This window comes from Alligator sinensis, unplaced genomic scaffold (genome assembly GCF_000455745.1).
Source record: "Alligator sinensis unplaced genomic scaffold, ASM45574v1 scaffold258_2, whole genome shotgun sequence".
NCBI classification, from domain to species: domain Eukaryota; kingdom Metazoa; phylum Chordata; order Crocodylia; family Alligatoridae; genus Alligator; species Alligator sinensis.
In genome coordinates this window covers 1,100,872-1,119,626 of record NW_005842398.1, presented here as the reverse complement: position 1 = coordinate 1,119,626, position 18,755 = coordinate 1,100,872, and the positions used below count along the sequence as shown (strand labels likewise).

General features: G+C 44.7%; 1 protein-coding gene across 5 annotated transcripts in view; it reads right to left on the bottom strand.

Annotated features, from left to right (window-relative positions):
• Window positions 1–437: 437 nt before the first annotated feature.
• Window positions 438–18,755, bottom strand: part of SPATS2L (spermatogenesis associated serine rich 2 like) — a 147,168-nt gene continuing 128,850 nt past the window's right edge. For all 5 annotated transcript variants that reach the window (XM_025211260.1, XM_025211262.1, XM_014522797.2 and 2 more), the window contains 4 exons: window positions 13,935–14,044; window positions 9,223–9,325; window positions 2,598–2,818; window positions 438–1,383 (listed from right to left, as the gene is read on the bottom strand). In XM_025211260.1, the coding sequence (XP_025067045.1) occupies window positions 988–1,383; window positions 2,598–2,818; window positions 9,223–9,325; window positions 13,935–14,044 (830 nt within the window). In that variant the 3' untranslated portion in view covers window positions 438–987. The remainder of the gene's footprint in view (window positions 1,384–2,597; window positions 2,819–9,222; window positions 9,326–13,934; window positions 14,045–18,755) is intronic.

The following is an 18,755-nucleotide window of genomic DNA, read 5'->3' as shown; positions in this document are numbered from 1 at the left end:
GGCTATTAAAACTATCTAGGATTTTTTAATAGAAAACTCAGAGGATGGGATACCCACTTATATATATATGCACTTCCACATTCTATTCCATGTTGCCATAACAGATTTGTAAGAGTTGTTGTTCTCCTATAGGAGAGGTGGTTTCTATGGCAGAAATTAACATAGAAAAATAATTGGAATTCAAATCTGAAACACCTGCAACTTTTCATAGCTGAAAAATAAATCTAACTAGTCACAGCAAAGTGACCAAAGAGGGTAGACAATATAACTCTGGTTGGATAGCCATGAATATATACAATCCAAACTTTTGAAATGAGCATTTTCCCTAGTCTCATAAAAATAGTTTATCGATGAAAAATACCAATGTGTAATATAATTAATACAATTTTTATATTGGAATTGAGAGATCTCTGATTATGGAATGACAGACAAAAATATCAAATGTATTATTTTTTTAATTTGTTTTGTATAGAGCAATACTGTGTGTATATAATATATATGTATATATGGAGAGAAAAAGATGTATAGAAATTTTTCAGGATAAAATCTACAAGAGCATCCAGTTTCATTGCAGACCATCATGTACGAAGTTCCTGGTAACTTTCCTAACATTAGCTGCTCTAAAAACAACAAGTGGACTTGTACAACCACATATCTATAACAGGCATCAGGCTACTGTGCATTTGGTCTTCACTTTATTTTTTCAATCTGGATTTTATTTTTATAAGTAAGTACTAAATGCTGCCTGGCTAAAATTCTGCATTGCCATGACAAAATAACCTTGAGCATATTGTGCAAAGCTTTAAAAGTATGAAGTGAGTTACTGCTCATAATTAGAATGAATAAAAATACTAGCAGGTTTCAAATAGCAACTGATTTCAACTGATTGTATGTTCTGACAGACAATTTTTTGTCAGTATTTCAACAAGCACCTTGACTGAGAAACTGAAAAGAGATTAAATTGCTCCCTCTCTCCATTGTGAGAATTTAAGCCACCAAAGTCACAGCTGGCACTGAGAGGACAGTGGCATCAGCAGAGACTTCTATCCTTGCAGGACATAAATTGCATTGAGAGACCCTAGCAACGCTGTTTCGGAAAGACCTGGGTTCTGTGCTGTCTGGTGTATGATGCTTTCGTCGGGTCTTTTCTGAGTGTGTAAGATTCTCTGTGGTCCTTGTAGCTGCAGATGGGTCTTGGTTTTTTGTAGCTCCTTTGTTTTTGGGTCTGAAATTATTATGCTGCTGTCTTCTGTGTTCAGATCTGGAGCCGCTTTTTATATTATTCTGATCTGTCTCATTGGTACTTTGTGACTTGCCAGACCCATTAAGCCGGAAGCTTTGATGCTGTGGGTTGAATCTTCGTCGCTGGATAAAGGGCCCATTCTACCAAGAAAGAAAACGAATAAATGGTTGTCTACACTCTTCAGATATAACAATGGAAGCAACAAGGTAAAAATTAACTCTTGCAAAATAAAATTCCTGCTGAACTGACTTGATTTTTTTATTGAGGATATAAACAAAACATGTAAAATTTAATTGGTATTAGACCTGTCGAAAATATCTGAGACTACAAAGAAATCACTATACTGTTGGTACCCAAGCTATTTGCAAATATATGTGCCAGTCAAGCACATTAAATTAAAACTTACTGGGACACAAGGAAATGTAAAAAAAGTGGTGATAAGCGCTATAGAAATAAGAGCAGCAAAACTAAATAGCAGTGGTTAGAACCAAGTTTACTTTGACTTCTGCCCCTTGAAACCTCAAAGTACTGCTTCTCTGGTGAAGTATTGTATAAATGGTACAATGATATTTACAAAAAGGAGAAGAAAACTCCACATGGAATGGAAAGAAGAAAAAAATTGTGAGAAAAAAATTGTGTGGATGGCAGATACATCCATTCTGTTCATCTACACAGAAGAGGCTTTATCAGTTTTGGAATGTTGTTTCGGGTTTTTTTCTATGACTGCCATGGCAGCAGGTTGCATATATACACTGGCGGTATAAAATGCACCAATATTTTTCCTGCCTGATTCTGTAATTTCTACTTGTACAAAACTCAGATTGACTTTATCAAGAGCTTTACCTGAGTAAGCACTACAGTACAAGGACATTATAAGGTGCTCCTGTAATGAAACAGCTAAAAAATACCATAGTATAGTAAACAGAATTAGAGAGCTTTTGAAATAATATTGAAATCACGTAGGATTCCAATTTCAAGGTCTACCAAATCCTGCTTCAGGGCATGAGCTGATCACTTATCCAGAATTAGGAACAAATATTTGTTCATAGCACAATTAGGTAGCTTGTGAAGTTTGTAAAACTTCGCTCTGATGCAACTGGCATTGGTCATTGTTAAAAGCAGGATTTTGATCTGTTCTGGAATGGCAGTTCCCATCTCCATGTATCGTGTACGTTCACACAAGAAATAAAGATGGAAAAGATTTATACATTTTGTCCATCTCTCTGTCAACATCAAAATGTATATGATGTATTTTGAAATGGTATATGGTTTTGTGTGACTGACTTTTAAGTGCACATTTTCCATGAGTTTGTGAAGGTTTATAACTAGTTTAATTCATGGCTATTTTTCTCACCTGTTTATTCATTGGGATTACTTGTGTAGTGGGTTCTGTGGGATTGGAAGGAACATAAATTGGCATTTTAGTGCTTCCTGTTTTACTTTCAGAGTTCTTCATATTACTAGAGGCTTTTCGGGGATGTGTATTTTGCTTGCCAGTGGACAGATTTGAAGTCACAGAAGACAATATCGAACTGCATGATGTTCTCGAAGAGTAATTGTTCTTTGGGTGAGAAACTAAAAAACAAGAACATTTGGTGTTATCAGATAAACATGAAAATATAAACCCCAGATTCTTATCTCAGTTGCACTGGATTTCAGTGTAGTCACTCCAGACTTACTGTAGATGACTTCCTGTAGTTACTCAGATGACTGAGAACAGTTAGGCCCGCAGCATGTTTATGCTGTGAACCAGTGTAGTGAGTGGTATCACAAGACACTTCTGGAGATGAAGAGCCAGCCCTGGTATAAGTCCACTGATTCCATTCATGCACTGAGCAGGGGGTTATCTCGCAGATGCTTCACAAAGCTTTTCAAAACCCCCACAAGTCAACATTTTGTTAGATACATTAATACATTTAGAAAAAGACAGCACTTCCAAAGGGAAAAAATCACTCGGTATGCAACACTAGGAATCTCCTTGGCCACCTGTGTTTGTCTGACTGGATAGGCCTGGATCCGAACTGGTGATTTGCAGGTTTTTCTCATTGCTTACCAAAGGAGGAATCAGAGATTGCACTGGGCAGGAGGCAACACATGTGCACATGGATCCAATCCTGTCAAGTTTTAAGTACTCTCCACTTCCATCATCATAGATTCATAGATGTTAGGGTCGGTAGGGACCTCAATAGATCATCCAGTCTGACCCCCTGCATAGGCAGGAAAGAGAGCTGGGTTTAGATGACCCCAGCTAGATGCATATCCAACCTCCTCTTGAAGACCCCCAGGGTAGGGGAGAGCACCACCTCCCTTGGGAGCCCATTCCAGACCTTGGCCACTCTAACTGTGAAGAAGTTCTTCCTAATGTCCAGTCTAAATCTGCTCTCTGCTAGCTTGTGGCCATTATTTCTTGTAACCCCCAGGTGAATAAAACCTCACCAATTCCCTTCTGTGCCCCCGTGATGAACTTATAGGCAGCCACAAGGTCGCCTCTCAACTTTCTCTTGCAGAGGCTGAAAAGGTCCAGGTTCTCTAGTCTCTCCTCATAGGGCTTGGCCTGCAAGCCCTTAACCATATGAGTGGCCCTTCTCTGGACCCTCTCCAGGTTATCTGCATCCCTCTTGAAGTGCGGTGCCCAGAATTGCACGCAGTACTCTAACTGTGGTCTGACCAGCGCCCAATAGAGGGGAAGTATCACCTCTTTGGATCTATTCGTCATGCATCTGCTGATGCACGATAAAGTGCCATTGGCTTTTCTGATGGCTTCATCACACTGCCGACTCATGTTCATCTTGGAGTCCACTAGGAGTCCAAGATCCCTTTCCGCTTCCGTGCCACCAAGGAGGTCATTTCCTAGGCAGGAGGTCATTTCCTAGGCAAGGAGGTCATTTTCTAGGCATCCTTATTGCTAGGTACCTCATAGGACAGGTACCTCTCTGTCAGTCTAGTTGTTCCTGGTGTGTAATGGGGGTAGACACTGATATCCACAGAATGCTGTGAAACAGCATGATGGTGACATGGAGATGCAGCTTGCTATGGAAGACTGTGTGAGGGCAAATCAAGTCCATACGAGTTCTGTCTTAGAAGGCTATGCCTCCCACATGCCTACTGCATCCAGGGAGCATGGACACTTTGCTACCAAGGATGGTTTACGCAGCTTATGTGCTTTTCGTAGTTAGTTTTGCTGGCTACTACAGAGACAGCAGGATTCAGCTTTCTCAGTGTCAGCAGTGATACTGACAGTCCTTTGGTACCTGCACTACCTGCATGGGCCAACTCCCACATTACCCAGCACAAGAGCACTTGGCTGCTTTTTCCTGTGTGCGTTTGCATATAGCCAGATGCAATCTCTGTGCTAAAGGCCACTTAACTTAGTTCAGTAGCCTGAAGGTTTGCCAGATAACAGCACCATCAACAGTGAACTATCAGTTGGTGTGGCTGTCTTGCTGGAAGGAGGTTATGCTGTTTGTGATATTAACAGGGAGAGACTAGAAGCCAGTTTATGAATTATTTTAGCACTGGTTAAAACGTAAGAGTAATATAAATACTGAGCATGTGTAAAAACTGAGTTATTTTAAAGCTTCTTATACTAAATAGTGAAAAGTAGTCTCTTCCTTTGGATGTTTCCATTACACTGCTAGTCTCAGAAACACCACTTTTCAGATGGCTGCCACCAGCACAAGACTAGGATAGACCAGTTAGATTTGTAACTTTACGCCTTAGACTTGTTCTTTTGAAACCATAGAACTACAACTATGGATACATAATTTCTGGTTTCTGTTGCTTCTTAGTCTGTGAATTTGTACACAGTTAAGTGGAGCAAACTTACTGTACATTTCCTTTAGGATTCCCCCTCAAACTGCAGTCCTGTCAGATACTTGTAGTTTGATGGATCAAAGTGTTTTAATTAAAGTCTTCTGGTAGCAAAGGGAGAAACGCACACAGGCAGAGAGTGCGATACCAGTAAATCCCAGAGCTGCACAAAGCCAATGGTAGTTGTACCTGTATTACCTGGACCTTACTTTGGCCCAGAAATTTAAATGAATATGACATTCATGGAAACTGGACCCTCTGAGGCTAAAGTTCTCTATCCATGGATAAGGTACAGATGAGTAACAGCCATGCAAATAACTATGTAGTGCCCAAACAGTTGGGGCTGCAAAGACCAGCTTGAGAAGCAAACAGATAGCTCAGTCTGTCCTCTCTAGTAAGGCTGCCAGCCTAGAGGCCCAAATGTGAAATGGACATTTGTCACACTGAAACTGTATGGTTACCACCTACATATCTCAAAGTAGCTGGACAACTACCTGAAGAATTACTGTCAATCTCAACGTGTTTCTGTTATTCTTGCCATGTCTCCCTTTGTGGTTCTAATATAGTTTGAATCTCAAAACACTTCCATATCTGGCATTGAAGTGTAACCAAAGCAGCACTTCTCATCTTGCTGCACTTTCATACGCTCTTCAGCAGTCTATAGACCTCAGAAAGGTCACCAGGACTTGTGGGTAGAGTTTTTGTTCCTGACTTTCTCTGCCTTGATTTCTGATCAGAAAACATTATTGTTCCTTTTCTCTTAATATGAACACACTATGTTTGAACATATGCCTCAAAAGCAAAAGAAACCAGGTATTAGGAGAGATCTCAGCTATTAGATGTCATATTTTCTCTCATGGGAGTCACTCTACTAGGATAGCAAAGGAAGGTGTCAAATTTTCTTAAGACCCTAGTGGTTTTTGTGGAGTTTTCAATCACTTAGACTGATGTAACACCTAGTAGAACATATTTCCCCCCACTAGATGTCCTCTTGGCAAAAATAATGCAATTACCCACATGACTGAACTGTACAAAGCAAGACAGTGAACAAAAGGTATTTTTTTTATGCCCAGGGAGCATGAGATCACTGAATGCTACTCATCTGTTCTTTCCACAGCAGGCCGGCTAGGCTACTGCGGAAACCAGTGTGGGCATCTAGCTGCTACCATGAAGCATGCTCTTTGCCTAGTGACAGAAAATACATCTTTCCTTAAGACAATTAAAAAAAAAGTACAATATGTGCGGGCCCTCTCCCAATCCTGCCTGGATCGCCATGTGCGAGCTCTCTCCCGATCCCATCTGGGTCACCATGTGCGAGCCGGGGCGAGCCGGAGGCCCGTCTTTGTGCACACAGGCTGTGGCCGGCAGCCCGGGCACACGGGGCTGGAGAAAACCGCGGTGCGGTATAGTATGCTCGAGCTAGAATCAGTTACGGAGGCGTAATGGTTGATTGAAAAGATTATTTACTTACACCCAAGGTGGTCGCAGTGTAGGCTGGTCAGCTTTCCAGGCACAGCTCTGCTTGAGTTCTCGGTGGAGGACTCTAATACACTCGGTTCCTTGACCCCGGAGTGATTCAGGCTCCGCGGGGTTCAAGAATTCGTTCCCACGGAGCAGCTGTATCTCCATGAGTGTTACTCGGTTCCCAGGTCCCCCGGAGCTGTTAAGGCTCCGTGGGTTCAACAATGGGGTCCTTAGGACAGGGATACGTCTGGGCTGCGATCGGCGACGGGGAGAGGCTAGAGGTTAGTTGCCTCGGAGTCGTTAAGGCTCCGAGGGTTCGGAAATTAGGTCCCCCGGGGTTGTTGAAGCTCCGTGGGTTCGACAAATTAAACCTCTGTTGCCCTCTTAAGGAAAAAGCTGGGTTCGTATGGATCAGCAGCGCTTAGAGATCCTCACGCTCCTTTCCTGAACTCCACGTGCTTTCTCTCTCTCCGACTTGGGCGGAAACTACCCAAGCCTTTTGTACGGCTAGCAAGCCAATAGCTAGCCGCCACGTGTGCCTACATTAAGACTGGCCAATAATGTGGCTCAAATCTTAATACAAATGGCAGGAACTCCTTTGCATCGTGCATCACTATAATGCAAAAGAAATGCACTATGCAAAGAAAGCTACAGAACTGGCGGGAAAAGCTCCTGCACGCGGGTCCTCTGTTGCAACAGAACACTCCACCGTGCAAAAGAGCCGCAATTTTGGCGGGAACATGATTTAGCGATGCCGAAGCACACACAAACAAGAAAAACCACAACTTTGGGTTGTGACACAATAAACATGATTTATGTTGCAAAAATATTACTGGAGGTGTGATTTCAACTCATGACATTTCACAACCCTGATGTGGCGTACCTGTGAACGTACAGTAAGTCCCACTGATTTCCTGTCACTCCTTTCATGCTAAAAAGTCATAACATCCTTCCTTTGTCCAAACTTTGGATTACCTCTTCTGCTTGTCCACAGAGAAGTAGACTGGAAGGAAGAAAACTAGACTAGAAGTAGAAGGAAAGGAAGGATGGAGAGCAGCAGAATAAGGACCCTGGACTTCAGAAAAGCGACTTTGACTCCCTCAGGGAACTGATGGGTAGGACCCCCTGGGAGTCCAGTCTGAGGGGGAAAGGAGTCCAGGAAAGATGGCTGTACTTTAGAGAACCCTTACCCAAGGTCAGTCTGCAAATGAGGGGCAGGTGAGGTTAGAACACGGTACGGACTGCCAGAGCAGTGCCTAATTCAGTGGTTCTTAACCTTTTTAAATTCAAGATCCTCCACCCCATAACCTTTCTGAATTTGGAGGCACCCCATTTCAAAAACTAATTTCATTCATTATTTTACTATGGAAAGTGATCCCTGGTAATGTCTGATGGCCAAGAGCTCCCAAATTGATAATAATGTCAAAGCACACAAAGATAAAAATATGGACGCTGTTTTTGTCACACAAAAAAAACCATGGAAAGATAATAGACCAATTTTTCTTCTGCAAAGAACTCAGGAAGACCAGAACAGGTCAGAATGCTTTTGACACTGGATTCCTATTTGAAATCTCTGCCTTCTGCCTGGGTTTATTTTGTGAATTATGTGTCAGTGTTTGCACATTTAGCAGGCATAATGTTGCACAGCACCCTTAAAAGAATCTCACAGCAGCCGACGCTATTGTGGCACCCCAGCTGAGCAACACTGGCCTAGCTACTATAATGCACAGCATCCCTTCTCATGTCAATAACAGTACACCTAAGGACTGCACTGGCATGACTCCTATGGAACTATGAATGGGCTTAAAGAAGAGTAGATGCCTATATACATTACTTAACTACCCTAAATAATTAACCTGTGAAGTTCACTGCAGCTGGATGTAATTTTAGCAAACAGTTCAGTAAGATCTTAAAAAATGAACAGACGCTTATATCAACAGGAGCTGCAGCTTCTCTGGTTAGGATGATATTTAAAAACTTTCAAGTCTTGAAGCTTTAGGGCATGTGATAATTACTATGAGGTCATATGAACAATTAAATGTATTATTTAGTGGTTTAGACATTCCTTTGAAACATCCTGAGTTGGCTGGCAGCAGACAGGATACTGGGTTAGATGGACCCTCACACTGTTCTGCAATAGTAATTCCTATGGTCTAATGAATTAAACTGTGACTCAAGGGAGACAGTCCTTAGGCCATGTAAACATGAGATTCATTCTGGCAGATTTTAAGTTTTGTTCTTGCTATTTATAACAACTCCTTCAAAACCTGAAGCTGGAAATTGTTCTCTTCCTGAAAGTATTCTCCCTCCACAAGAACACATGGATTCATTATTATGTTGTTGTTTGCTCATGAGTGCTGAGGCAATTTTTATTATTTATTCATTTTTTATGGTGGGAGAAACCATTGAAGCTGTTTTAAAAAAAATCTACACGCCATTATGAAATATAGTAGGAAATAAAAGAGTTCAAATTTTGCATGAGAGACTATGACATTTAAAGCAGAAAATAGAGGCAAGTTTCTCAGCTAATCTGTACAAGGATGATTGGAAAGACAAACACCTTAAGTCAAATTCAGTCCCTACAAAAACCAGTACAAATGTATGAAATCAGTGGACTTGCTCCCTCTTATGGCAGTACTGAGTCTAGCACACAAAAGTCAAATATTCACTATATTCACACAATGTTTAAAATCACTAGAACTTACTTTCTCCGCATTGCTGAATTTGGGTCTTCAGCTGTTCTATGTCACAGGTGAATCGGGCAGACCTACCCAGTTCTTCATCATATTTGCGTTCACTCACAAAGTGCTACAAAATATAGTGCAAATAACATTGACTTCTATTTTAAAGAATCCCAAAAGTATTATTTTGAGGGGAAAAGTCATTATCCTGAATCCTGAGTTCATTATCCTGAAATCACTGTAAAGCCTCAGCCATCTGTTGTGCCATGAATAGGCAAGGCAGGCTGTCTGAGCAGAATCTGAGTAGGTAAAACGGGAGTATTTTCCCACCCTGTATTAAGTGCTGGCAGTGTAAGACCCTAACGTAGGTATAAACTACACTGCAATATGAACCCACTTGAAAGCCCCCTTAAACTACCACAGCAGTGTCATAGGGCTTCAAGGTAAATGAGAATTAGATCTAAATGGCCCTGATGATTTTGTTAGGTCAGTCAGCCACGAATTTCAGTGCCCAAAAGATTTTTTGAATGCGCTCACAGGACAATTAGTGTGGCTAAATGAACTTTGGCACAGTTTGCACAGGAGTTTATTGCTCCTGGGAAGAACTAGGGACGGGCTCTTCTTGATCTGCAGCTCACAAACAGGGAAGAATTGGTTAGGGATGTAGAAGTGGATGGCAACTTGGGCAGCAGTGACCACGAGATGAACGAATTCAGGATCCTGAGGAAAGGAAGGATAGAGAGCAGCAGAGTAAAGACCCTGGACTTCAGAAAAGCAGACTTTGACTCCCTCAGGGAACTGATGGGCAGGATCCCCTGGGAGGCCAGTCTGAGGGGGAAAGGAGTCCAGGAGAGCTGGCTGTACTTTAAAGAGCCCTTACTGAGGGTGCAGGAACAAGCCATCCCAATGTGGAGGAAGAGTAGCAAATATGGCAGGCCACCAGCCTGGCTTAGCAGAAGACTCTTTGGTGAGTTTAAACACAAAAAGGGAAGCTAACAAGAAGTGAAAGCTTGGAAAGATGACTAGGGAGGACTATAAGAATATTGCTCAATCATGCAGGGCTGAAATCAGGAAGGCCAAAGCGCAAATGGAGTTGTAGCTAGCAAGGGACGCCAAGAGTAAGAAGAAGGGTTTCTACAGGTATGTTAGCAACAAGAGAAAGGTCAGGGTCTCTTACTGAATAGGGGAGGCAACCTAGTGACAGATGATGAGGAAAAGGCTGAAGTACTTAATGTCTTTTTTACCTCAGTCTTCACTCCCAGACCACTGCACCTGGCAGCACAGTTTTGGGAGAAGGTGAGCAGCCCTCAGTGGTGAAAGAACAGGTTAGGGACTATATAGAAAAGCTGGACGTGTACAAATGCATGGGATTGGATGCATGCATCTGAGGGTGGTGAGGGAGTTGGCTGATGTGACTGCAGAACCACTGGCCATTATCTTTGAAAACTTGTGGCAACTGGAGAAGGTCCCAAATGATTAGAAAAGGGAAAACATAGTGTCCATCTATAAGAAAGATAAAAAGGGGAATTCAGGGAACTACACACGAATCAGCGTCACTTCAGTCCCTGGAAAAATCATGGAGCAGGTCCTCAAAGAATCCATTTCCAAGCACTTGGAGGAGAAGAAGGTGATTAGGAACAGTCAGCATGGATTTACCAAGGGCAAGTCATGCCTGACCAACCTGATTGCCTTCTAGGAGATAACTGGCTCTGTGGATGTGGGGAAATCAGCAGATGTGATATGCTTTGATTTTAGCAAGGCTTTTGATACCGTGTCCCACAGCATTCTTACAAGCAAGCTGAGGAAATATGGGTTGGATGAATGGACTGTAAGGTGGACAGAAAGCTGGCTGGATTGTTGGGCTCAATGGGTAGTAATCAATGGCTCAGTGTCTAGTTGGCAGCTGGTATTAAGTGAAGTGCCCCAGGGGTCAGTCCTGGGGTTGGTTTTGTTCAATACGTTCATTAACAATCTAGAAGATGGGATGGATTGCACCCTAAGCAAGTCTGTGGATGATACCAAGCTGGGGGGCATAGCAGATGCACTGAAGGATAGGGCTAGGATTCAGAGAGACCTAGACAAATCGGAGGATTTGGCAAAAAGAAATCCCATGAGGACAAGTGCAAAGTCCTGCACTTAGGATGGAAGAATCCCATGCACTACTACAGGCTGGGGACTGACTGGCTAAGCAGCAGCTCTGCAGAAAAGGACCTGGAGGTTACAGTGACAATAAGCTGGATATGAGTCAGCAGCATGCCCTTGTAGCCAAGAAGGCTAATAGCATACTGGGCTGCATTAGTAGGAGTATTACCAGCAGATCGAGGGAAGTAATTATTCCGCTCTGTTCTTCACTGGTGAGGCCACGTCTGGAGTACTGCATCCAGTTTTGGGCCCCCCACTATAGAAAGGATGTAGGCAATTTGGAGAGAGTCCAGCAGAGGGCAATGAAAATAATTTGGGGCCTGGGCACATGATTTATGAGGAGAGGCTGAAGGAAATGGGCTTATTTAGTCTGCAGAAGAGAAGACTGATGGGGGATTGGATAGCAGGTTTTAATTACCTGAAGGGTGGTTCCAAAGAAGATGGAGCTACACCAGAGGAGGGCAAAATATGGCCCATGGGCCAAATCCAGCCTGCCAGGCCATTCTATCTGGCCCATGGGGCCTCTTTAAAATGGAGACAATTATTACCTGCTGGTGGCTGCCTGTCTGAAAGCCAGCAAGGCATAGGAGCTGCCAGCAGCACAAGCCATCAGCTACAGGAGCAACCAGCTTGGGCTCTGGTTGCAATGCAACCAACCCAACTCCAGCCTGACCCACCCCACTCCGCTCCTACCTCCAGAAGCTTCTAAAGACTGGAAGCTTCTGGCTAGCAAAGGCTTCTGCCCTGGTGACCCTGTGGCTGTTCCCCAGCACCCAATCATCCGAGAGTTGAAATTCGGGTAAGAATGGGTGGGGGATGGGGGTCCTGGCCATGAAGTGGGGAATTGTGTGCTGCTGGGATGGGCCAGGACAGGCTGGGCCAGGCCAGTGTGGCTCCGTGTTGTGCCATGCTGTGTGGATCCCAGCCTTGCAGCCTGGCCCATCCCATCCTGGCAGCATTCGGTTCCTAGCTGCAAGGCCAGGACCCGCACAGCGCAGCTCGGAGCCAGCTGAGCCCATCCCATCCCTTCCTGGCATCATGCAGTTCCCAGCTGCAAGGCCAGGACCCAGGTGGTGCGGCACGGAGCCAGCACGACCTGGCCCATCCCATCCCCTCCCCTCCCAGCAGCACAAGATTCCCCTGGATATGAGTCAGCAGTGTGCCCTTGTTGCTAAGAAGGCTAACAGCATACTGGGCTGCATCAGTAGGAGCGCTGCCAGCAGATCGAGAGAAGTGATTCTTCCTCTCTATTTTGCACTGGGGAGGCCACAACTGGAGTATTGTGTCCAGCTTTGGGCCTCCCACTACAGAAAGGAAGTAGACAAGTTGGAGAGAGTTCAGCCAAGGGCAACAAAAATAGGGGGCTGGGGCACGTGTCTTATGAGAGGCTGAGGGAACTGGACTTATTTAGTCCACAGAAGAGAAGACTGAGAGGGGGGATTTGATAGCAGCCTTCAACTACCTGAAGGGGGTTCACCGACAGAGGATGGAGCTAGACTGTTCTCAGTGGTGGCAGATGACAGAAGAAGGAGCAATGGTCTCTACTTGCAGCAAGGGAAGTTTAGGTTGGATATTAGGAAAAACTCTCTCACTAGGAGGGTGGTGAAGTGCTGGAACAGGTTACCTAGAGAGGTGGTATAATTTCCATCCTTGGAAGTTTTTAAGGTCCAGTTAACAAAGCCCTGACTGAAATGATCTAGTTGGGGATTGTCCTGCTTTGAGCAGGAGTTTGGACTGGATTACCTCCTGAGGTCCCTTCCAATCCTAATTTTCTATGATTCTATTATTCTAATTAGTCAGCGCCGCAGTCAACATCTCATGTAGATGTGCCCAGAGTGTGAGCAATGGGAAACATTTTCTGTGCCTTTGTTCCTTCCTTTGCAACAGATAACAAAGAGAGAAATGATAATCCTTGGTATAAACTCTGACAGATGATAGAATAATGGTTCAACTTGTAGCCCTTCCTATTAAGTAGGTATATGCCTCCAGAAGGGGAAGGGACAGATAGAAAGAAAGAGCAAGAGAGAGGGCTTATCCCAGCTGTGTGCTGTTCTGGTAGTTGTTTGTTCACTTACAAAGGCTGGCTATAATCTGAAAATGCTTGATGCTTTGGATCCTGTACTGGATAGATGGCCTAAATTCCTTCTATAAGACAAGTCACCGTCAGTCTGACTCTCCACATCTCCACTAAAGCATGCTAGTGACAGACCTGTGTTTCTATGATATATTTTGTCAGTCATCTTCAGCCTGAGCTGGTTCTTTAGGGCACTGTAAAAGAGGCACCTGACTGAAGGTTCAATTTGATACTTGAGAAGAGACACTTGTATCATTCATCAGAATGAAGGGGGTTATTTGGACTTTAAGCTTGCAGACATAATTCTGGCACTGACAGTACTGAGCCACACAAACCACAAAAGCCAGCGCAACACCTTTTAATGGGGTGCAGTCTGCTTTTCCTCCATGTCTCTAGAAAGCCAGCTGCCTTGTGAGCCTATGTATTTATAACATGGACCCAAACTTAGGTTGGTAGCATATGATCAGTATCTATGTAGAGGCAACATATTCAAATGGAAGAAGGGGCTTCACAGACTAACCTTAATTTCAGCCCGTAGTTCAGATAGCTGTGCCTCAGCCATCTGACTTGCTAGGTCTGTCAGTCTTTTCAGCTCTTCAGCTTTTTTCTGACGAGCATTCAAGATTTCCACTGCCAGACAAAATGAAAAACACATCAGTGCTAGAAACATAAATACTTTATAATTATTTATAAATACTGTACATCAACAGGTAGAAGATATACAACATAGCGTACCATATACCTAATGCATTTCTATCTACATGACATTGTTTTTACTTAAGAAGCCCAATCAGTACATTTAACCTAACTGCCTAGTGTTAAGACAATCCAAAACTGAGATGTTGTTAGAAAATCAAGGTTCAATCAGCTCTTCACCAGTTAGACAACCAGGTGCTCTCTAGGCTTTTTGAGCTATTTCCTATGCTTTATTTCTGAACACCAAAAGCACAGAGGGCTCAGCTGAAATGTAAAAAGCAGCAGTGTGCTAGCCAATAACAATATATCTGGGTGCACAGTATATTTTACTTATATGGGACCATTTTATTCCCTTGTGAAAGAAGTATGCTTATATATAGTTTATGTTTAATTCACAGGAGTTATGGTTTTGCTTTCAAGTAGAGATTATCATCTTACTCTGTTTCAGCAATACAATCATGTACCGCTTATACTGTACATGTCAAAGTAGTATTATAAAAGCATAGGACTTTTATTAAAAATATTAAAGGCACACCACTATACACCTCATACATCCTGTATAAGGAAATGCTAAATATTTTATATTTTGCATATGGAAAGAGACTTATTATAAACTGCAATAAATTTGGCCTGCCATCTTAATGCTTAGAAATATATAATGAGCATATTTTGTTAGCTAATTAAATTTACAGTTAGTTAACCAACAAAGGTCCATATAAATGCAATATCTCACCCAGCAGCTGGGAAATGGTGGGTTTGCCTTTATGAGAGGAGAGGGGAGGTTCTATCTTAGCTCCTGTCTATATTGCAAAGTCCTGCTGGCGAAGCTATAGCAGGTAAAGGTGGAAAAAAATCCTTAGTGCAGATGCAGCTCTGTTACCTACTGGTGGTTTTTGTTGTTCAAAGGAACTGGTGGCAGAAAAATGAATGGCAGAGCTAAGTCCTCAACAGAGCACCCAGCTGCCTTAGTGCTACTGCTACTGCATCAGCAGATTCTGTAATGTAGATTGGGATTGTCTAACTAGCAGCCCACATGCAGCCCACGAGGGGTTAAATTGTGACCCTCAGGCTCCTGCTTGGCTGCTGTTCCCCCCATGACTCTGGCTGCAACAGCATCCAGAGCCTCAGGGTTCACCCTGCTTCCTCCAGCTGCTGCTTTCTGCCTCCTCCAGAGAGGATGGGGCAGTGTGGCATGGTGCACAGAGAGCTGAAGGTCAGTTCTAGGTTGTGCACAGGGTGCATGGGAGGGGGATCGGGGTTGCATGGGGAAGGGTGCCCACATGGGCATGTGATGCAGCAGGGAGCTGGCGAAGTGTCCATGCAGCATGCAGCCCAGTCACCCATGTCTCTTCCCTGATAGAGACTGTGCAGTGTGAGTGAGGCCCCTGCTGGTGTGGCTCTCAGGGACTTAGAAGTTGGAAAGCACTGATGCAGACAATGGCCCAATAAATGCAAAAGAATAACAACAGCAGTGTTTTGGTTAAAGCACAGGAACAGTAGTCAAGTAACCTTGGAGAGGTCCTCAGCTGATTAAATTGTCATTCCATTTACAATTAACTTCAATGCCTCCTAATTTTTCTGCCTCACTTTATTACAGATTTCCTGAGTGATCTTGGCAAGCTCCTTATCCTTCTTTGTGCTTTAGTTATATCATCTTTAAAATGAAAGTAACATTACCATATCTGACTGTGGGTTTACATTACTTAATCTACTAACATTTCTGAAGAGCATTGTGATCCTCACATGGTAAACCCTTTAAAAGTGCAAAGTGCTATTTATGTTCTGTGGTAGCCTTTTGCTTTGCTCCCTACCTGTTCTCTAATTCTTCCTGAAAGAAGACAAGAATATAGCTTCCAACTCTGTCATCAACTGAATCTCTGATACATGAGCAAGCACTATATTACAGGTGTTTTTAGTGATCTCCTTGGCTATGCTTTGTTACTTGCTGAAGTTTTTTTTTAAATAATGCCAGTATTGCAGGTGCAGGACCAAATTTTCCAGAATGAATGCCCAAACCGTGCATTTAAATTCCACCGTATCATCTGGTTCACACACATGTATGTTTTCATACATAGTTATAGTGACCAGATCTGGGAGTCTGACCCAGTGCCTATAGAAATAGTATAATTCTAATAGTATAAATATGGAAATAGAGAAAAGGGTATAATCCTTGTTAGTAAAATACTCCTTTATATGGGAAGTTATGAAGGTAGATAATATTAATTAACATCTTACATTTCTGTAATAACTTTTACCCATAGATCTAAAAGCACTTCATAGGTTTTCAGCCGTATAAGAGCCATGAGAAACAGTACAAGCCTCACTATAAAGACAAAGACCTATCCAAAGCCACATATCATGACACTAGAAAATCAGCAGAAGTAGAATCTAAGTCATGTAATAACACAGCACAAAACCAACAGTTATGTTACATCTTAGGATATATAATTTATAATGCGCTAAGTTATTTCCAGCCCAATGATACCATCAGGTCTGGACTGTTTATTTCTGAATTGTCTTTACTGATGCATTTAGGACTTGGATCCTGCCCCACTGACAGTAGAAATTTAATGGGAATTTTGCCAATGACTTAATTGGAAGCAGGAACGCGCTGTACCGGTGATTACATTGGTCTCTATGAGTAATTGAGCAGATGCAGACATATTTCCATCTTCAAAGAAGACCTCAAGAATAGGCTACAATCCTGAACTCCAGATCCACACATCTTTCATAGTTGCATTAGCAGAGCTCTCCCAGGAAACACTGCAAATTATGTTAATGTGGTCCATGAATGCCTCATTCCCAAGGACTAGCTCTGTGGGTCCTGTATGAGAACTCTACAACGGATGTACCACAATTGTCCACGCCAGCGACGGAGAGACCGTAGTGATCCCCATCCGGTCGGGGGTGAGACAGGGCTGCCTCCTCAGCCCCATCATCTTCAACCTAGCCAAGGAACCACTCCGAGCCATGGCAGGCGGCCCTGGTGGGCTCAACCTATACGGCCAGAAATTGAGCGCCCTGGCCTATGGCAACGACCTCGTTCTCCTCGCCCCCAACACCACCCAGCTGCAGCAGATGCTGGATGTGATGTCCGAGGTGGCCAGGTGGATGGGCCTGCGCTTCAATTTCCCCAAGTGCGCCTCCCTGCACGTCGATGGCAGGCAGAAGAGTCGCGTCCTGGACTCCACCCTCACGATCCAGGACCAGGCAATGAGGCACCTGTGCGATGGCGAGGCCTACTGCCACCTGGGGACACCCACCGACCACTGGGCTAAGCAGACACCAGAAGAGACCATCAACGGGATCATGCAGGATGCCCACAAGCTGGACTCATCCCTGCTGGCCCCCTGGCAGAAGATAGATGCGGTGAACACCTTCCTCATCCCCAGCGTTGTGTTTGTCCTGAGAGGTGTGGCGATCCCCAAGACCCCCCTCAAGAAGGTGGACACCAAGATCTGGCGGCTATTGAAGAAGTGGCTGAACCTGCCGCTAAGGGCCAGCAATGAGATCCTGTACATCCTCTGCTGGCAGGGAGGTGCCAATGTTCCCTGCACGGGAGATGTCTGCGACATCGCGGTGGTCACCCACGCCTTCTGCCTCCTGACCTGCTCAGACCCCACGGTAAGTATCATCACTGCCAGCGCCCTCAAGTAGACCACCCACAAGAGGACTGCGAGGCAGCCAACCGGACGTGACTTGTCCACCTTCTTCAGTGGCTCGCTGGAGGGCAAATTCAGCAGAGACAGTGGGGACTTTGCCTCACTGTGGAGCCGAGCCCACAATGCCACATGCCACCTTGGGAAGTGCATCAGCTGCGCCTGGACCTGAACCTGGACCGAGGAGTGCCGGGAGCTGGGAGTCTCCCTGCAACTAGCCCCCCTAGCTCCTTGCAACTGCGTCACCGTGATGCCCCACATGAGGACCTTCCTGGAGTGGTTCCTGAAGGACACCATCTGAAACAAGTGCGCTGGCAACCTGAGGGCCAAACCCGACCAGGGCAAGGTTTCTGACGTCACCTCAAAGTGGAACTCCAGCAACCACTTCAGGCCCAGTGGGAGCTTCACGCGCTTTGTGGACTGGTGCTTCCTCCACTGTGCCTGCCTCAACTGCCTGCCTCTGAATGAGGCTGTCCGGTTCGGCCACTGGCATGAGGTGCCGACGGTGCGGCTACCTGGTAGAGACCCTCCCCCACGTGCTGTGCAGCTGCAGGCCACATGCCAGAGCCTGGCATCTCTGCCACAACGCTGTCCAGGACCACCTGGTGAAGGCCATCCTGGCTGCAGCGGGGGAGATCTCTATGAACCGCATCGTCCTGGGCTGCGAGAGCCAGATGTGACCTGACATCGTGATCACCAATGAAGGGGCCAAGAAGGTCATGATTGTGGATGTGACCATCCCCTTCAAGAACTGGCGCCAAGTCTTCACCGACGCCCGGGCTTGCAAACGGGATAAGTACTCCCTGCTGGCTGACATCCTCAGGGGCCGCGGCTACGACGTGACGGTCGGCGCGCTCATCGTGGGAATGCTCGGAGCCTGGGACCCCAGCAAGGAGAGCGTCCTGCATGCCTGCTGGGTCTCCTGCTGCTATACCAAGCTGATGTGCTGCCTCATGGTGTCCAACACCATCTGCTGGTCCCATGAT